Source organism: Paramormyrops kingsleyae, chromosome 7, assembly GCF_048594095.1.
Source record: "Paramormyrops kingsleyae isolate MSU_618 chromosome 7, PKINGS_0.4, whole genome shotgun sequence".
Taxonomy (NCBI): Eukaryota; Metazoa; Chordata; class Actinopteri; order Osteoglossiformes; family Mormyridae; genus Paramormyrops; species Paramormyrops kingsleyae.
This window is the reverse complement of record NC_132803.1, coordinates 21,612,187-21,633,409: the sequence shown is the minus strand read 5'-3', so window position 1 is coordinate 21,633,409 and position 21,223 is coordinate 21,612,187. Positions and strand designations below refer to the sequence as shown.

Here is a 21,223-nt window from a genome sequence, read left to right as displayed (position 1 = left end):
TTACCCCAGCTGTCCCTGTCACAGTGGCAGTTATATTGTCCTTGTCATTTTATCACCTCCATTCGTCCCTCCTAAAGCTGAGGGCTCTAGCAACACTATTGTCAGTAATTGCGCCCCCATATCAGTGCAATGGCAGTGAGTGGTGAGCTTGGAGCGCAAAGCGGAGCCTGTTTTCTACTGGCTGATCTGGAATCCGCTATTTCAGCAGCCCGAGGCTATCCCTCCCCCAAACCACCGCACGCCCCATGGCCCCTGCTTGGACCTCCATTGGGGAGACCGTTTATTTATGGCTCTGCGTCTGTGAGAAATGAAAAAGAGAGGAACATAAGCAGTGGATCCAGAACAAGACACGGTAATCCTTCACTGTTAGTCTGCAGCCGTACCAGACTTGTGAAATATGCAGAAGACCACCTACCCAGCAAAAGCAGCCTTGGGTTAAACTAATGTAAATAGGTTTGTTGTGCAAATAACAGTATTAAGGGTCCCTTGTAGTTTGCAAATATGACGTATGTTGACTAGATTTTGATGTTTTATTCCATGTTAGTCCATTAGCAAAAACAACATTTATCTTTCAGAGGTATCCAGTAGGACTTTAGCATCATGATGAGTTTATTGCCTCTTTCAGTCAGCCTATTTTTGGCTGATATAGAAAGCAGACTCAGCACCCTCATGCTAACATCGACAGTACGCCTTCACACTAACCAGCATGACAGCACGCCTTCACACTAACCAGCATGACAGCACGCCTTCACACTAACCAGCATGACAGCACGCCTTCACACTAACCAGCATGACAGCACGCCTTCACACTAACCAGCATGACAGCACGCCTTCACACTAACATTGACAGCACGCCTTCACACTAACCAGCATGACAGCACGCCTTCACACTAACCAGCATGACAGCACGCCTTCACACTAACCAGCATGACAGCACGCCTTCACACTAACCAGCATGACAGTACGCCTTCACGCAAACATTGAGGCCTTCACGCTAACCTGCATGACAGTACACCTTCACGCTAACATCAACAGAACGCCTTCACACTAACATTGACAGCACGCCTTCACGCCAACCCGCATGACAGCACACTTTCACACTAACATCGACAGCACGCCTTCACATTAACATCAACAACATGCCTTCATATGCTAACATCAACAGCACGCCTTCACACTAACATTGACAGCACGCCTTCACACTAACCCGCATGACAGTACACCTTCACACTAACATCGACAGCACGCCTTCACACTAACCCACACGACAGCATGCCTTCACACCCAAACCTGTGCCCTTTCTTATCATGCAGCTTTTTATGGGATGGGATTGGGATCACACTTTTAGGATCACTGCTGTGTCACATCCAGTTCCAGCACTCAGCAGATCTATTCCATCTTCTCTGACGTGGCTGACACCAATAACAAGTTCCTAACTGTGAATGACAGCAGATCGATTAACAGGAGCCATTCCAGGCAGAGGGCCACCACAGACTGAAGAGGCACGCCATATTTTAGTGTCCTCTGGTGCTCAGCTTTTGCTGAAGGGAAACAGGTTGAGGCAGCTGCCAAAGCCTCTCAGGGGGTCTTTCTTTTGCTCTCTCTCTTTTGCTCTCTCTCTCTCTCTCTCCATCCCATTATCTCCTTGCTGTGGTAGTGTACCATGTTGAAGGGCTTGCAGTGTGGGAGACTAGGGGTATAAACAGACAGTCTGCTACATTGCAGTGATGCAAACAGATGTTGGGTAAAAGGATTTGATTGACCCATAAACTCCAGCTGAGTTAGTAAGCTGGGATTTAAGACAGCCTCCTTTGAAGCTGACTGTGAAACAGCATGTAGATTCTGCTCCAGTGTCCCATGGAGAGGAGCCAGTGGCGTTCTTCACATTACTGTCCTGACTCCTGATCACCTTCTCATAATCAGTGAAAGCTTCTTATTAAAATGGGGCAACATTTATAGTTTTTTTTATCTAATGTAGTGTTTTTTAGTTGGGCCTGATTTATTTATTCCAACCAGTGCCAGTACTGTGCCAATGTCTGATGGACATTAGAATTTATATTTAAAAGCTTTTGGGTGGAGTGTCATAAATAGCTTTTTCACGGGGCACCCCCCCCCCCCCCCTTGAACAGGTGAGTGCGAATGCTTGACTCCCAGTCACTATTTCTGTTGTTTCGTGCTATAATGCAGAAGACAGAAAGAGGGGAAGTGTGAGAGCAATACGAGTGAGAAGATTTATTAAAGATTCAATGCCAACAAAAGTCAAAAGCTTCATCGTCTTTGGAGTAAGCTATGGTTTCCTTATAAATACCACAATCAAAGGGCCCAGTGGAGCCTAATATTTTAAGATATAATAGTTTTCAGGAGAGGTGCATTTCTAAAGCAAAGAAAAAAAATAAATATTAAGGCAGAGTGATGAAACATTCAGCTTCAGTAGAGTCCTTTAGTGAAACTTCTTGAATGACTGGGGTTGATGAGCGATTTGGGGAACAAAGAAACAGACAGAGTAAGGGGATACATCTACTGTCGCTCCAGATACAATGTCAGGGAAAGGAGAATGTTGGCTCATTCTGGCACAATCCAATCATTGCCTCCTCCTTGGAAGCCAGGACTTGCCCCCAGGTCTAGCTAAATTGGCTGCTTCTCTCACAGGGGCCTTTTCGCTAAAACTATGGTATGACACCCTTTGGCTCCGTCAGGCTGGCACCTCCCTTGGCCTGTGCAGTGGAATTGACTGATAAGTGACCCACCAAATGCCCGTGTTGTCTCAGAGAGGGAGGTATTTACAGCCGCCTTTGCTCATCACGTGGGATTGTGGTGGAAAGTGGCCCCTTTTATTTCAAACATGCTATTGCTCTCCAGGAGCCTGGGAGCCATTTGCAGTGTGTATAGAGAGCCATAAACCTTTTAAATGGCAGTCTCCAATGTCCCATAGATTCCCCACGTCTCAGCTTCACTTTTTAAAGATGTTTTACTCCTTGTGAGGGAATAGCTTTTACGTCTTTTTGCTGTCCATAAATTGCCTGCCACTGCAAATTCAGTTACAAGTCGGTTACTATAAGCTGTTCGACGTTAGGTATGGTTAGGGTTTAGTCCTGAGAGACACAAGATTAGGACTTAGTCACATGTCATACATGTAGCAAAAATGTGGCAGAGAAAAAAATACCTCTGTAAATGTTACATTTCTCATTTGCAGTTAAGCATAATGGATATCAGACTCTGTGGTAATTGCTGCCACATTTTAATAACATGGGTGCATGTTTCCTCTGCCTTTCGTCAGACTCTGGTGGACACGGGGACCAAACTTCTCGGCTGCCTCAGTGTGGTAGCAGATGCAAATGTTGATCCCCAAGAGATGTGGGACCTTTTATGCATCACAGTGTTAAATTCCCCCTTATCCAACTGTGGAGGAGGAGAGAGGCGCTGAATTTAGTAAGCTGTCCTGGAAAGTTTCGTGTTTTTTTTTAGCCTTTTAGCATCATGGTGTTTTTCAGCCTGCCGCTGACATTCTCCCCGTATGAGCTATAGGTGAGACACAGCTGGGACTTGTCTAGACCTCCTCAGAGGCCAGAAGAGTGCAGGCACAAAGTCCTCAGTCCAGAATACCCTTAATTTGTACATGCGCTCATCAAGCCTAATCAATTTGATTAAATTCTTCCAAACCTGCCTTGCCATGCATAGCGTAGCTGCCATTTAGTGACCTGAGAACTTGGCCTTTAAACCTTCTTTTGATGTACTGAAGAATAAAGTTTGCCGACAGAAAAAAAGACCAGAGTTTTAGAAAGTTTCAGCAGTTCTGTCTCTCCTGGTGCCGCTTTGACGGTCCCGCCTGTCTTTCTGCTTGCTGTGATACCAGGTAGCTGCAGCCCCGTCTTCAAATCCATGTGAGACGCCGCCTGGATATCCAGCGTTCCGCTCCTTCTGCCCACGGCCGCCTGCAGCGCTCTACTCCCCCGGCTGAGAGAGAGCGGGATAGCCAGGCAGAGATGTACCCAGTTTTCCTCCTTCTGCCTTCCCTGCTCTTTGTTCATACATCCTGCACATCCCATATCTTCAGGAACCATGGGTAATGAACTTCTGCTCCTCTCAGCATGAGCACTATATCGGGGGGGATGGCAAAGCACTAAGGTGTGCATGCCTCATGATATTACGGTGTGCATGTCCTTCCGTTATTCGTTGAAACTCTGTATAAACCCATATTGGTGCAAAGATATGTATGTAAGGAACATACATACATTTATATATATGATGTATAATAAAAGAAAATTATCATATTTAAAACCATTTTTTTTAAGTTTTAAAAATGCATCCACATAATATTAAAACAAATAACACTTCCCTAGATCTCACACATGCACTTAACCAGTTCAGTCATTAAAAGGTGTTAATTTTCTGTTACCCAAAATCATTTAAAATTATGATAATAATCAATTTGGGCCTTTTAAACAAGCCCTGTTTGTGTGGTTATTGATTTATGGTCAGTGTGAAGGGTAGGAGGTGGACATTACTATTGCTCATGCTCTTGGGGTGTCCCCTGTACACAGGCGGAGAGTGTGCCTCAGAGATGTCCCCCGGCACAGCACTGTCCTGCACACCCAGTCCTTTGTTCAGACAGTCCATAAACCTTACTTAACCCTCTGCCATGATCATCGACTCTGCAGCACATACAAGTAAGCCCCCGTTTTACACTTAATGGCCTGTTCTGTCTGCTCATTGGTGTTTACACTCTTTGATGATGTTGTTTTTCAAATTAAATTAGATATATATTTGGTATCCATTCAGGTAGCATAGCATGTTAAATGTGTCTCTGCCTTACTGAGGTTATCAGTTTTCATCTTGTCCCTTGTTGTGTGTGTATGGATTATGCTTATATTACATTGTGGAGACCAAATGTACCCCACAATGTGATAAAAACCTGTGTTTTGACATTGTGGGGACCATTTTTCAGGGCCCCACGAAGATATGTGAATGTAATCAAAAAATTACAAATGCCAAAAGTCCCATATTTTGTTTGGTTACTTATGCTTAAGGTCAGGGTGGGGTAGGGGTTAAGGTTGTCATGTTGGAATTAGAGTTTTCTCAATAGACATGAATGCTGAGTCCTCCCAAATATATAATTACAAACCCGTGTGTGTGTGTGTGTGTGTGTGTGTGTTTGCATGATCTCTCTAGGATTCTGCCACATATTTCAGTTTCCACAGTCCACAAGCATGTGATTGGGAAAAGTGACATGTTTAAATAGTGCATGCAAAGGCCTGGCCATCCGGGGTGTCCCCCTGCTCATGTTGCATGCTTCCTGGGATTGGCTGAAGCTCACCCTGACCATGTACTGGATAAGTGGTTATGGATTATCCATGTACATCTGGATGTTACTGAAGTAGTTGTGGTTTACAGAAGAGTCCACTATGGAACTCAAATCAGCAGCAGGGAAGCAGCAGCTCCTGCTAACTCTGGCTCGTACCTACATGTCCGCTGTGGGTTCAAACGGGGCCGGGGTTAGCATTTTAAGATCACCGCAATGAGGCAGCTAAGGAGCTGGTGGAGAAGCAGCCAAGCCTGCTTCCTGAGGGCTCCAGAACTGAGTCATGGAGGCGGAGACTTTTGGGGACTCAGAGCTAAGCACTTTCTGGATATCTACGGGAAAATAACTGCTGAGACTACAGCTTGGTTTATTTTGGCCAAAGTCCCGTCTGGGCTTATGGTCTTCTCACTGTCAGTCTGACAGCACAACAGGAGCAACAACCATGTTCTGATCTGCTTCCATTCAGGGCTTCTTACTTGCTGAATATGATATCATTCATTAACTCAGGGGTGGGGGGGGGGCGCCTGTGGTTGAGCCCCAGGGCGTGTTTTGACCTCCCACTGTGGTTTTGTATACTTACTGAAACAATGTGGACCAGCCTCATCCATGAAGAAAACCTCCATGTCTCTTCACATCACATTACTTGCCACTTTACCAAGGTTCTCTTTCTTGGCTGTGCCCAGAATAGGATGGCTTCTGCATGGACTGGCTCACTGGCACTTAGGCAGCTTTCGCAGCCTCAGAGTACACGGCAGGCAGCAACTCTGGAATAGCTGTGTTCTGCATATATTATTCAGCATAACCCAGCTCTCGTTACCCACAGGACGATGTACAGAGTATCATATCGGCAGGTGAGCCACACTGTACCGGTGTCATACTCCTATCCAGAGTGCTGTCCAGGATGGCGGAGATTCTATTCACACAACTGTAACCAAGGTAACGTGATAGACACCTTTACCATAATTGTAAATATCTTACCGTAACCATAGCGAGTGTACAGTCCTTCACAAACGGTGTTCACTATGCACTTGGTGATTTCTTTTTACATTCCCTCACCCAGGACCCCAGCATTTACTCATGAATTCTAGCAGTATTTAACAATTATTTTTCATAAGTAATTTTTATTTCTTTTTAAAGAGATTTGGACTCATCAAGGGACATACAGAGCCATTGTAATCATATACTGCAGCAATATAAAACATAATTTGGCAAAAAATGATGTCAGCTGGGTATGTTGAAATAAATAATGTGTTCATCACATTTGCCATTCACATCGTTCATAATGTCATGAATATTGATTTTGCCTATTATTATTATACTATTTTAAGTCGTCATTCAAACCCACAGGTAAGAAATGTAGCATGTCCTGCATTTAAAACGGTATGCCCCCCCCCCCCACAGCGGTGTGTTCCCAGCCCTGTGTCAATGGGGGCACCTGCATGCGACCGGATCATTGTTCCTGTGGCGTGGGCTGGACAGGACAACGCTGTCAGACAGGTAATGACTTAATAGCCATTTCAGCACATATTTCTAATATATACTGAGCTGTTTTTTCTTGCTTTTACCAGAATATGAATGTTTTGAAAATTATAGAGCAATAATTAATTTACTGAAGGAAATATTGACTTTACATGCACAAAATATTACCCATGATTTACACATAACTAGATGATTTTGTACTTCAGTCATTTATATTTTAAATCTGTTTCTGACATGCTCAAAATCTGCTCATATCAATTAGTTTAGCACTTAAGCAGCCAGGGAAAAGCCATACTAGATGTCATTTTAATGCAATGAATAAGAATAGTAATAATAATAATAAAAATCTCCCACACTCTCTTAGACCTGGATGAGTGCAGCGGTCCACACCCCTGTGCCCAGCAGTGCTTTAACACCCCTGGCAGCTACCAATGTGGCTGTCGGGATGGCTACCAGCTGGCCGGGGATGGGCGTTCCTGCCAGGCGATTCCTTTGCCTGTCACCACCGCTGTTCCTACTGCCACCCTGGAGAGTAAGTACCTTCCATTACACGCCAGGCAGTGCTCTACATTCCTACTCATATGGGAAGTTAACAGAAGTTAACAAGGTCTGTGATATGCCAGGCAAGAGCTCCATATTTCCACTCATTCAGGAAGTTAACAGAAGTTAACAAGGTCTGTGATAGGCCAGGCAGTGCTCTATATTCCCACTCATTCAGGAAGTTAACAAGATCTGCAATATGCCAGGCAGTGCCCTATATTTATTTACTTCTATATATGAAGCACTATTCTGCCTACAACAAGGACATTACTGCCAAAGGCAGCCCCGAATGCATGTCAGTATTCTCTCCGTCTCTCAGCAGTCTCCTTCCCAGGGATTCTGTGTGGTTTTGCTAGAGTCTCCAGGGTTTTCCTGCCCAATTTGTGACCAAATACAGCAAAAATTGCCGACTATAGTCTCCAAAGCAATGGCAGAATCCAAAACAAGATTCATTTACTCTGAGTATAGATTACAAACTCAAACTGATGAAGTTTCCAGTGTAAACACAGACAGGCATAGATTTTAGGCCCAGTAGTGGTCAGTATGACCTGAGGGTAATAGGTTTGTCAATATTATTATAACTCCCCCTAACCCTACAAAATCAAACCTAAGGATTCAATGAGCACCCCACTCCCCCAAAGAGCCCTAGTGAAAAATGACACTCTTTGTCATAGTAATTATCATTGTTTTATTGGATTTACATCACAGCACAGTTACAGTTTTTTCAGTTTTCAGTTTTTCATATTCACAGCCTTTGGCAAAGTTATTTATCTGGATAATAGGTATTCATTTGCTTAGGAAAAAACTATTTAACAAGAGAACATATGCAAATTAACACCATAAAAACTAACAAGTTTCTGTTCTCCAAAAAGTTAGTTATATCTTGTTGGATGGCTAATGAACATCGCTTTGGTTCCCAAACCTCTCCTCAGGGGCACCTCAGCCATTAGAAGAATTCGTTAAATTTCACTACCAGCTTATTAATTTATTGACTGGGCCTGGAGCCTGAGCTTTGGTGATGTCACTGGAGAGGAAACCCCTAGTTCACCTTCTCTGTGTTTCCTACCAGGGCATTCTCTATGTATGGCTATCAATCATGGTCTGAAAAAAGCATCGACAGGCATTTTTTTGTATTTTTTTGTGTAGCCTTTTTGTACAACAGCAGCTGTTACTGCAGAGAAGATGACCAGCCAGCTCCATGATCCATTATTACTTTTGGTACGCGCTATGCCACTATCAACTCGTACCGTGAGTAATAATGCATTGTGGCTGGTGAATGCCACCAAAAGCGACTCCATGGAGTTCACAAAGTTTCTGCAGCGGTTCACCAATGTCTGGTTAATAATCAATGTGAAATGTTCCAGGTGAAATGTGCCCCTGTGTCCCAGCAGGGAAAGTATCAGCTGTTTGGCATGTTTATGTTGTTGCCTGCTTGTCACGCTCTTCAATCCGCAACCTCACCAGGGCAGTTGTGAAAATGACCACGATTTATCGTATATGGCTTGTCTTCCGCTTTTACTGTAGTGAAAAGGCATGAAAAACAAAAACGTAAAACAAAACCCAAAATATATGAATATATATATATATATTTTAATTAATCAGAGGAAGGTCTAGGTGGATGTAAATGTATCACTCATGCAAAATCTACATGAGTTCTGGTCCTCAATGTCATTTACAGTGTTGGGTACCAATTTCCATTTTTGTGTACTACTAGCTAACCGACTACCTAAACGATTAGTTAAACGACTTCGTGCATAGCGTCTTGACTACTGCATTAGATATGCTACTAAGTAATGAAACATTTACGATTCATCTCCCCAATAGAGCACATCCTTCCTTTTTATGCCAAGCATAATTCCTAAAAAACAGGATGACGGATGGGAAACTCACTGAAACAATGCAATGAATCGTCGTTTCTCTGACTACATATTTCCGAACGTACAGCAGACTTTCTTTCGCAAGCCAAGCATAGCCTGTAATTGCTAAAGTCCTGTGCAAGTGTCACGCAGTCCGTACGATCATTCACTCCAGGTTAGATGGGGGTCTTGGCTGCGAAATACTTCAAGTCACTCTGTTACACTAGCGGATTACTTTTTCACCATTTAAACAGTGAAAACGTTGAGGGTCACATATAGTAATTAACAACAGTTTTGACCTATTGGTGTTCAAAACTATATTTGGAGATTTGTTCTCCCATTAACTTGTGAAGCTTTTATTAGGTCTCAGCTCTGGGACAAGCATGTTTATACACGAGGAAAAATGTGGAAATTTTGGAACATCGTGGCCCCAAACAGGCACATCATCAACTTCCGGATAAAATACGAGAAGGCTACAGGAATCTCTTCAGCCGGAGACAGACACTGTTTTTAGAGAAATAAGGCAGGTTGCTGTGGAGATAACATTGAGGAGAGCATGGCGGTGAGGACAGAGATGTTAAATCGTGCTCTCTCCCTCCCCTGCTCCTCTTGGTCTGTTGGCAATCACTTCACTTCTCATTCTTGCCTCGGCAAACTTGTCTGCTGGGGGTGACTTAATACTCCCAAGTCCTGGTGCAAGTCTCGCTTTCAGCCAACATCTGGGAAAGATCACAGAACTGTGAGCTGTTAGATTTCCTCAGCCGCGACACAGATCTGCACCACGATGTAGCTGATAATCACTCAGAATGACCTTTTGGGTGAGGCCACTGAAAATCATAGCTGGCGCAGTGATCTACACAGAAAAAAGTGATATGGTTACATAAAACCTGCTTTGTTTTCTCCATACTTTTGACATTCCATGATTGTTATGTCACCAGTGTTAACTGTCATTGTGTCCCTCATTTAGCCATCAGTTTGTTAGTACTTGGTGTCCATATTACAGTGATGTTTGAAGTTAAGATCTCTGAGAAATTGTAACTTCTGGAACTAAGCCAAAGCCTATTGTGATTGATGAGAAACTTCTTTGTCCTAGGTGGGAAGGCCAGGGCAGTCGACGCTGTTACAGAGGAGGTGCAGAGCTTGAAGAACAGAGTGGAGGTGCTGGAGCAGGTACCAGTGAATTCCATATATCAACTGCAAGGTGCTGGCCAATTAAAATCCAATAATGATCTTTAACGAGAATAATAAATTATTTAAAAAAACTAGGAGAGATACATAGCATAAAGCCATTTTAGTTGAACTGCTAGGCTGAAACACTTGGTTATCAGCTTTGTGAGAAGTCTGTGCTGAATAGTTTCCCAAATTGCTCAAAAAATGCATTGCCCCTCTATTTGCATATTTAAGGTGGTACGTATTTATACTAAATGGATAGACAGTTCCAAGCAAACATACTTTGTGCCTCAATCAAGAGACAGCCGGCCAGGCAACATGTGCCAGATGGAAGCAAATTCCAGCTGTTTCAGGAATGGCAAGATGGCAAGATATCTGATTTTGAGAGCAAAAACAATACTTTTCTAGCACAGATTTTCCACTGTATGTAATGGAAATACATAATGGATGCACAGCAATGTTCCTTAACGCAGGTTGTAGCATGTCGTAGGAAAAAGTGCCAGGGGAACAAAAAGTGGTCCACTGGCTTTGGGAACAGGCCGCCTGACACTCTGACATTTTCGCGGCAGAAGCTACAGCTCGCCCTGGCTCCCTTCGACAGCCTCTTCTCACGCTCTCTGGGCGAGGACGTTGCTGAGAAGACCAGCTTCCTGACCCACTCCTTCCAGCAGCTGGACCGCATCGACTCGCTGAGCGAGCAGGTCGGCTTCCTGGAGGAGCGGCTCGGATCCTGTGAGTGTCCCTCCCCCCACCCTCACCCCCACCCCCACCCTCCCCACCCCACGGCTGAAATAATCCATCCACCCTTTTGGGAGATCTTTGCCTCACTCTCTCCCAATATCAGCATCAGTCCTAATCTTTACAGAATAAACTTTTCTGAAACTAAGTGATGTACTATTTGGTTTATGTTCTTTTGCCAAAAATGTCAAAATGACTTAGTGTATTAAGAGGCAGTAACTTTGTGGTTACCTTGTTACCTCTGGGTGTGGGTTTGATTTCCACCCTTGCTGCTGTCTGTGTCATCCTACAGCCCAAATATGCAATTATGCGAATGTCTGTCTCTAAACTGCCCTCAGTGTGAGAGTGTGGCCACATGAGAGCTGGCATCCCATCCAGGGAGTGAATGGATGTTTTTACAGGGTTCAAAGTAATTTTAAACTGAGCTACCACTTACCATATGAAACAAATTGTTAAACTTTTACCAAGATAATTATTTAGTGAAGTGGCACAGGAAGGCAGCTGTTAAAAGGTGAGATACACCTCAGAATAATCATTCTTATCACTGTGGGTAAGAGCATCTTTGAATAAATGTGATGCAGAAATCTTAAAGGCTTCTGTTCTGTTTGTACTCCAAGGTTCCTGCCAAGAAAATTAAATGCAGAAAGACAAACCTCACCAGAAGAAATAAAAAAGCTCTTCGATTCCAAGTTGGCTTCTACGGGTTTACAAGCCTTCATGCACCAAGAGCAGAGTATTTCAGCCAGGATGAGGAAAACAAAGAACTCTGCCAGAGCAAAAAACATGTATATAGCATATTTATTTGATAGGTATTGGTTTCAAAATGTAACCATGATTTAAATGTAACCAGTTCTTAATTCCCCATATTTAGGAGCCGAACTGTGAAGAGAGAGTTTGCTTAGTCTCCTGACTGTTCATTTTTCAGAACAGAATTTCCCTTTAGGAGGATCTTACTTTATTATATTGTTTAATGAGCAAAATGCACAAGATGATATTGAAAAACATGTGGTGGAACTATGAAGTGATAACTTGGCTTGGTTTTCGTTAAAGCTCTTTACAGACTACCCACAACCTGTGCAAAAGCTCTTTACAGACTACCCACAACCTGTGCAAAAGCTCTTTTGCCCATTTGGATGTTTGTATTTGTACTTGTATTCTCGCTTAAATTAGAATGTGATGCACTACCTGTAATTGGTTGTTTTTTTTACTGAAAATTATTTTGCCAATAAAAGCTGAAAATTACCTCAAAGATCCTTTATTTGTGTGTGTGTTGAGTGGAAAAACAGCACAGAACAACATCTGCTGGGTTTGAAATCTTACATGCCAAATGACTAATATTATTTTGATAATACAATGACCCGAGTGGAAGTTCATTCATCTTTCTTTAAAGGCACTATAAACACAACACTCAGAATTAAACCCGCATGTCCAAGCACAGAAAAGGAGTATGCAGCATTCCCATAGGAAAAATGAAATTTATTTTCATCAAGGCATTCTTAAAACAGTTTCAACCAGATTCTTTGAAATCAAGAGCATTAAATACATCTTCGGACATGACCAGATTTACTCCAGGTTTACTCCACACGGCACACCGCACGCAGTGGGGCTAGCTGGTAAAAACGCTGGGCCTACAGATATTTTACCTAAAGCTACCACAAAATTGTACACTTTCACTAGCTTTGGTGAAATTTATAGTACATTTTGTGAAATTTTCCATGTAATGCTCATATTTTTTTCTCTATTTTGGATCTCGCGTAAAATTCTTATATTTAAAATGTTATATTTCTTAAATCTGAGATTTACATACAGGGTTTTATGAATGTAACGCAACAGAAGGCAAAGCATCAACAGCTGCGGTAAAAAAAAAAAAAGATCTCTAACGTCAGGGTAAAATAAAGGTTCCATCGTGGCAAACAAAGCCCATCCACGGGTATCAAAGGGTCACCCACTTCCCCCCCACCAAAAAGCATCCTTGTAATCATCATCTTTCGCAATTCGAGCCCCAACAGCAAATCAGCCTCCAAAGTGTGAATCAAACAGCAAATCAGCAACTTGCAGACACCTGACAAAGTTGGAGCGGGTACTGTAAATAGTTCAGGAATAAGCCGTTACCACCCCCACAGTGACTGAAAAAACACCGTAACATCTTTAATAGCTAAGCCTATATTAATTAAACAAAAAAACACATTTTGGCTCACAATTCACAGTCAGTAAAGATAAATACTATTTTAAATATTTTGGGAAACCCTTTGGGCTATAGGGTGCACTTAAGCCTATGCAGTGACATGCTGATACTTTATCATAAATATTATCCAGATATCTGTTAACGTGATCAAAGTATTGTCTTGGTCAGCACATTATACTTCATGGACAGAAACTGTGAAAGCCAAGAAAATAAGTTGCACACTGCTTTGCAGAAAAATCAATTCATCATTTTATAACATAATTCAAGACTGTTACTCCTTGTAGGATCTATGGTTCTACTACACAGACATCAGCACAGGCTTCCTGTGAACAGCAGCATCAGTAGGAGAATGCACACCCCACACTTCCCAGATATGAACTGCAGCATCACCAGTTCACTCCAGACTGCATTCTGGGAAATACCTCACATCCTACCCCTAACATTTTAACATGGCAGTCAAATGGTAAAGGATCCATGTTGTAAAGGGCTGAAAGTGGTCTTCACACAAGAACTGTAAAAAGCCAACTTTAACATTACATGCTGCAGTTTGGCTTCCCATTGCATGTTCATCAGACCACAGGATGTGCTAAAGGATCCCAGTAAGGCTGTAGTGCTGTATAAGATGTGTGGCCCAGTAAGCTGGCAATGAGCAGTCAGCTCAAAAGCCAATTTCAGCCTTTTTGCAATAGCATGCACTAAACTGCACATCCATGCTTCTGCATCCAGGTGAATTACAGTGTTTGCCTCTAACGGCTGCCATCTCTCCCCCAGCCAACCTGTAGATATGCAGTATCTGAGCAGCAGTATAACACTAGCAGTAACAGGATGTGATTCCATTCCTGTTTAACATCTGAGTCTTACATCCAAAAGCAACTTACACATTCCCCCCCCCCCCCCCCAAGCACACATCTTAAAACAGTCATACACAAACGCTACATGCGTGACCTTTCAAAAAGTTTTACTTCTCATTTAAGACCTGGCATGAGAGCGAGAGCAGTCAATAGCTCAAATGAGTCTGCAAAACAGCTAGCAAACAACAAATGAGTCTGCAAAGCAGCTAGCAAACAACAAATGAGTCTGCAAAGCAGCTAGCAAACAACAAATGAGTCTGCAAAGCAGCTAGCAAACAACAAATGAACCTGCAAAGCAGCTAGCAAACAACAAATGAACCTGCAAAGCAGCTAGCAAACAACAAATGAGTCTGCAAAGCAGCTAGCAAACAACAAATGAGTTTGCAAAGCAGCTAGCAAACAACAAATGAGTCTGCAAAGCAGCTAGCAAACAACAGAGTCTACAAAGCAGCTAGCAAATAACAAATGAGTCTGCAAAGCAGCTAGCAAACACGGGATGCGACTGGATAACAATCCTCTCAGTCGCTGTACCGATGTCAGCAGCCTCCAGGCCCAGCAATTATTACTGTTTTGGCAAAGAAACGCACCCTTTTCCAGCAGGGATTTGCAGTTTATAGGCTAATGGGGCAGCAATGATTTTTTTAAGAATCTTATTTGCTTACACCAACATAGCAGAGCAACTTAAAAACCCAAATTAATAAACAAGGAGAACAGGCTCCTGTCAAATAAAAACTACTTTTACAGAATATTACTCAGGCTGCTATGGAGCTCAAAGCAGCAGGTAGCCAAAATCCACATCATCATCATCATTACACAGCAGGGTCCTATTCACTAGTCATACTGCCTGTTGACCACATAAAGCCTCGCAATTAGTATCGAAGATGCAGTGCTTAACTAATCATTCACTGTCAAATACCTTTCTGTAAAAGAACATTACTTAGGAACACCTTTTTCTTGAAGAAAGATGTGTTTCTAATGCACAGCTGTGCAAAAATTGAATATATTTGAAGTGAATGACCTCTGCGCAAGGACCTGCTTCTGCACACTTCTCTCTTTATAAGTACTAATACTAAAGGCAGAGGTAAGTTAGTAACAGATTTCAAAGAATTATATATCTATATATAAATAAATTAATTTGAAATTGGGTGGGGGGAAAAAAACACACAAAATCCAAATGAATCATGCCATACCATATAAACACATAAAATTACCAGAGGCGCTAACAATTCAAATTTAATAATTTTTCTGCTTAGCCAATTTAAAAAAACAAAACAAACAAAAAAGTTTCCAAAGCCATTAAAACAATAATGCATGACACAGGCTTCTTCCCCTTAATATGACCGTCACTACATTTATCAGATGCTGGTACTCCACTCAAGGGTAAAACAGCCCCCCCCCTCTCTCTCTCTCTCTCATATCCTGAAAACCAGAAACACTTAACACATTTTAAAACACGTCCTTAACTATTACATGGACATCGGCCACTGGAATTAAAAAATAAAAAATTAAAGTGACATAACATACTCTTTATTATGCAGTAAATTCTGGAAACATTCCTTAATTTCCTTTATTTTTGACCTTCATGTAGCACCGCATTAGAGGACAGGAAGTGATCACAATAAAGAGGTGTGGCTAACGTCTGCCCATGGCTTCCTTTGATCTCTGATGACTTTATTATATGATTTTCATTGTAAATACTGCACCCCCCCCCCTTCTTCCTCATGCAACAAGCTACTCCATTTTAGGATTTGGACAAGAAACTCCCAACAACACCTTCAAGTATATTTAATACGAAACTCCAAACTTTGGCAGAAGCCTCTGGTTTATCAATCTGACAGCAGCTGCCATGAGCAAGAAATACCTGGTGAATTTAAGACTGAATGATAAATAACTGACCCGAGTCATCAGAATGTTAATTTGTTAGTTAATTATCAGTGATATACAGAACAGCCAAGAAAGAAAAGAAATCTCCATTTCAGAGGTCCATTTCCCTTTGCTCAATCACGTTAATTTGTTTCATAGTTAACTGTTTAGGTGTGTAAACTCTAATAGTTCAAATTAAAGCCCCACTCAAATCCGTTAATAACCCTAATTAAATGTATTAATTCCAAAATGTTTGGATTATTTTCTCTCTTCTGTTATGCTTGTCTTGATGCATTACTTAGACAAAAAACAAAAAATTTTAAAAAATCAGGAAAACGACCACCAGCCGTCTCTCCATGAAGCATGGTGTGTCTGGATGGCAGTTTTAAGTGCTGTAGCAGTGTACTCCTCTTCCTCACACAACTAACCCCTTAGATTTGTCGCTCACAACATAAATATTTCCATTCCTACATTTAAGATTAATATTAACATTAACATTATGCAAGTACTAATTTCAGTCTTGAGAAACTGATCATTAAACTGATGGTGTTCAATTTTAGTGAAACGGTGGTAATATTATAAAGCACCCGTAACTCAAAGCTGTAACATGGCACAAGAGGAAGCCTGCACTTTGGAACAATAATTCTTTTTGTACAATAAAAATTGCACTGAACAAAATGACCTTTGACACATTTGACAAGTTCACTGTTGGGGCTACCAAGAGAATACGAAAGCATAATCATTGTAAAAAGCATTGGATATATAAATTATTTTTAACTACAAGACTTGGAGATACTTTCTTTTCGATTACATGCAGAATCTTGCAAGACTGTTGGGGGTAAAATATCAGGGTCCACAAACAATTCATAACAACATCAAACCAGTCACTGATGTTCATTTTCTTGCCATTTGGTTGAGCACGCTGACACTAATGATCTTCTGTTTTGGGAAACCTCAGACAGGTAAAGCAACAGGGGAAACCACAAGTTGCTGGCTGACTTGACATCTCTACCAGACATTCACTCACTCTCCTCCGAAAGGTGCCAACACCTGGAACGTACCAGCAGGTACAGGGCACAGAAAAATTCGGAGGGCATCTTGACGCATCCTGTACATCCACAAGGGAGAAAAGCGGTCAAATACACACATAGCCAAAATAAAATTGGACACAATGAGATACAATGAGAGAACATATGGTAAGAACAGTGTAAAATAAAAAAAAATGCACAACAGGCACACGTCCGTTATAGAGTCCGTATCTTCAGAGCAAGCCATACAAAGCAACATGGCTCCGGGGGGGTGGACTTAGGACATATGCAGCCCTGACTGCCCTAACTGTACTCACAGAGCTTGTGAACCAGTAAATATTATCTGCAAAAAAAAAAAGGCAAAAGAGGAAAAAAAAAAAATCCTCCATAGGTAGCAACACAACTTCCAGCAAAATATCTCTTAGGTGATATTAGAAATTCTGTAACATACATTGTACATCTGCTGTGCCATGGTGGCACTCTGTTGGGGGTGGGGGGGGGTATTTCGCCATCATTGTTTTTGTACATCTGCTGTGCCGTCTTTACTGAGGTGTCTGGTTTTTGGAGAACAGATTGCCACTGCACTGCCCTGTATGTTCAGGCGCTGCTGGGGGTGATGGGGGGAGGGGGCAGATGAGTGCAGTCAGAGAGCCGACGGGCCGTTATTCTGGCTGCCTGCTCGCGAGACCTCCAGGAATGCAGACCGCATGACGGCGTAGGATTTATCACAAAGAGTGGCCACATCATCTGACGTCAATCCTTTTGTCTCAATCTTTGGGAGGATCTTCAACCTGATGGTTCCTGAGGATGACAACAAACATCTGCCTTTCAGTGCAATCTCAGTATATTCATAATATGGACGTAAGAACATAAAGAGGGCTTTAAAGCCTAAACTGTGATGACAAATGAGCTTATGTAATCCACAGGGGGGTGAACTTAGCACACACAGAGTATGAACCCAGTTTGAACCCAGAATATATATAAAATCAATCAAGAGCCTCATTTTTACCCCCAAAACATAACATTTTTCTCAACGCATTTAAATACCAATGAAAGAAATACAGTAAAATTCGTTCTGCTAAAATCTTTGAATTTTCAGGATACATCAGGCAAATAAAGTGAATATAAAACTCTTTAGCATGCTCTCTATATGTCAAAAAAAAACATTTTAATTATTACACTATGATTTGCCTATATTATGCATAGAATACATCAGAAGGTCTGTTTAGAGGCTGAGACGTTACTGAAGAATAGGACCACAAGGCGCTGGGGTGAACGCTGAGAAGCTGCTGAATACGGGAGGGATGTGGGATGGTTGTGACGAGGATGGGAAAAAACATCCAAGTTTGCAAACTCAAGTAAGCACACAAAGTGTCATTTCAGGAAATACTTAGTCTGTTCTCTGAGTTCTTTGCCCTTTGTGTTACTGCACTGCAAGTGAACATGCACATTAAATTAAGGCACAATCAAGCCCTCTCCGGAAATGAGAAGGTAAGCATAGCTCCCAGCAAAGGACAGCATGAGCTACTAAACTGCATAACAAGCAAGAGAAACACGTGCAATGCTGACAAAACTGCTTGAAACACGATGAAAGGACACTAGGCGGAAAATGGACTGCATCTTGCGTGTGCATCGTTTAAGAACCGTCTTCTAAATTTCTTGTTTATAAAACAAGTATGGCATGCAGGAAAACACAGAGAACTCATACCAGATTTAAACTGCTTTTCTTTCCGCAAGTAGAAGTTGCTGTAGGAGGAGAATACTACGGGTACGATGGGAGCCTGGAGGGAGAGACAATGTGTCACATGCAATGAAACCAAAAAAGGCAGATGCTGTTTTCCTTTAGGGTGACGGTTCACTGGGAAGAAAAACCCTGAGGAAAAGGGTAGAAATGCAAACCATCCTTCAAATGGTCCAGCAGCACCACTAGACCTGATTGTGTACTTTCTATAGTAGCTGTAACCAAGTCACCATTTCTCTGGCTGCGAGAATTAGAAGGAAGTACGACTCTTAGAAACGCAACAAAGGAATTCCAGAGATGAACAAAGTATATATCCTCCTGATCTAATATTAGCATGAGAATTTCTCACAAGTACAGAGCCAGGCCCTGAAGCTGCACTGTCCCATGGTTTTCTGAGGGTGGGGGGGGGGGGGGGGGGAGTTCCACGTCTCCTTCATCAGAGATGTACAGACCATGAGCTCCCAGACCATGAGTGGTGTGTGGGGTGGGGTGTTCTTACGCTCACCATTTGGTTCCCAAGCTCTAGGGTCAAGTCGCACGGTCAGGCACAGAGGCGGGGCCTGTGTTTTTCCAGCACCTAATTGGCCAGCCCTGCCTGGGTAGTAATATCACTGAGGTCTGGATTAACCAATAAGGGAGCTGGAGAATAGCAAGAATCTGATGCATTCATGATTGGATAATGAAGGGCATTTTTTTTTGTAACTTCTACCCTCAAATTCACTTTTGCATTCAAAAGGCTGGCAACCACATCAGTACAGAAAGCTTTCAAAGGTGTGTGAAACTGGTTTAACAGTGTTGTAACTGGTGTTCTGCTTGACCTCATGCTAATGAATTAATGTGTTTACTTAATACTGAAGCAAACTGACTGCTCCAAGATAGCATTACATTCCTGCGATACATATATATTTTCCATACACTTTTTTAGGGCTTATAAACTTGTAAACCAATATAGAAGAACCAGAGATCAGTCTTTCATTCCAGCATCAGCAATTTCTGCATGAACATGAACAATGTGATGAAAAAAAATGGCATAAAAACTGTTAGATTCAACATTAGCTGAAATCTTGAAAATCATATTTTTTAAAAAGCTCAAAATTTATAGTGACACAAGTACAAAGCCACCATTGAAATCAAAGTGTACACCCTCCCTTTAATTTAGTTTAAAGCAGCTGAAAATAAAACAGCAATATAACTTCATAATAGTAAAGGCTATTTATTTGATGTAACTAATAATTAAATACCAGCAAAACTAATGAATATGAGGATATGAGACCTGAGGAGAAATGAAACACTAATCAGAGGTACTCAGCAGAAAAGGAAATTAACACAGAGACCGTTTGATACAGGAAATAACGGTTATGGGCAATTAAAAGGGGGGGAACAGGGGTCCCGTTTACAGATCTGGAACAGGACGCACCCCCAAGGCCCCCAGCAGCGGAGAGGAGGGAGGACTGGCTTCTTGATTAAAGAGAACAGTCCATGCCAGCAGTGGAACACCCCCCCCCCCCCCAAAAGCATGAACAACGACCTGGAAAAGGCTCCACAGGCAGAAACACGCAGCTGTACCTGGAATGGGCACAGACATGGCGGTACCAGCTCTTGATCTTTATATAGCCAAGGAAGTGCTGACTAATTTTTAATCTAATTTAGTTTCCCCATTCATGTAAAAATTGGCTATTTTTCCTTTCCTGTACAGACCTATAGTTTTATGAATATATTAGGTGACCCACTGACAAAAAGGGGTATTTCTGTGGGGCACTAAAGCATATACCTATCAGACAACACATATTTGGGAATACCATAGTAATACTGCAGTCAACACAAACAGGGGTCTGTCTAAACCACAATATTCACATTTACGAAATCACACTGGTCTTATTATAGTTTAATCTCATTCACATGGAGAAATTCAAGCACATTGGTTGTTAGCTCCCCCTAGTGTATTTAACATGAACTGAAACAATACAGTGCATTATCTTCTGATTTTTAACAAACAAAAATAAAGCTCTCAGTTCATGGAATAAGAGAGTAATGCATGAGAAAGAGCAATAGCTCAAATTTGTGGACAGGACTCGTGCCAATCCAGGCCGCCAGTGAGGCAGCATATGAGAGGCAGCATATGAGAGGCAGCGAGAGAGTAAAGGCTGGACTCACCTGTGCCTGTATCGCCAGGTGGAAGGCACCCTTCTTAAAAGGAAGCAGGTCGCCTTTCTGGTTGCGTGTGCCTTCCGGAAAGACCCACAGGCGGATCTGCAGGGAGCACAAACAAATGTGGCGGCAAAGGGGTCATGTGATGGCAGAGTGATTAACCCAGCAAAAATAACACCAGCTGGAGCAGGTAGAGTAGCTCTTAAAGAAGCAGGCTAGTTCACTGTAAGGTTACAAGAAAAGGCCCCAAAAGACGACCTTTAAGCTGGAATTGCTCTTGCGAAATATTTAGCTGTATAAACTGATAAATACAGACTCGACAAAA

At 42.1% G+C, this 21,223-nt stretch overlaps 2 protein-coding genes across 5 annotated transcripts in view; one reads left to right on the top strand and one right to left on the bottom strand.

The window, feature by feature from the left end:
* Positions 1-12,331, top strand: part of egfl7 (EGF-like-domain, multiple 7) — a 16,511-nt gene extending 4,180 nt beyond the window's left edge. For 2 of the 3 annotated variants that reach the window (XM_023817985.2, XM_023817986.2), the window contains exons 2-9: positions 3,854-4,063; positions 4,542-4,667; positions 6,123-6,235; positions 6,701-6,796; positions 7,143-7,310; positions 10,268-10,344; positions 10,914-11,076; positions 11,700-12,331. In XM_023817985.2, the coding sequence (XP_023673753.1) occupies positions 3,984-4,063; positions 4,542-4,667; positions 6,123-6,235; positions 6,701-6,796; positions 7,143-7,310; positions 10,268-10,344; positions 10,914-11,076; positions 11,700-11,719 (843 nt within the window). In that variant the 5' untranslated portion in view covers positions 3,854-3,983 and the 3' untranslated portion in view covers positions 11,720-12,331. Of the gene's footprint in view, positions 1-205; positions 353-3,853; positions 4,064-4,541; positions 4,668-6,122; positions 6,236-6,700; positions 6,797-7,142; positions 7,311-10,267; positions 10,345-10,913; positions 11,077-11,699 lie in introns of all 3 variants that reach the window. The other variant, XM_023817987.2, reaches the window with a different exon arrangement.
* The window catches only part of agpat2 (1-acylglycerol-3-phosphate O-acyltransferase 2 (lysophosphatidic acid acyltransferase, beta)), a 24,136-nt gene continuing 15,234 nt past the window's right edge, over positions 12,322-21,223 (bottom strand). For both annotated transcript variants that reach the window (XM_023817989.2, XM_023817990.2), the window contains exons 4-6: positions 20,905-21,000; positions 18,718-18,790; positions 12,322-17,810 (exon numbers count right to left, since the gene is read on the bottom strand). In XM_023817989.2, coding sequence (XP_023673757.1) covers positions 17,653-17,810; positions 18,718-18,790; positions 20,905-21,000 — 327 coding nt within the window. In that variant the 3' untranslated portion in view covers positions 12,322-17,652. The remainder of the gene's footprint in view (positions 17,811-18,717; positions 18,791-20,904; positions 21,001-21,223) is intronic.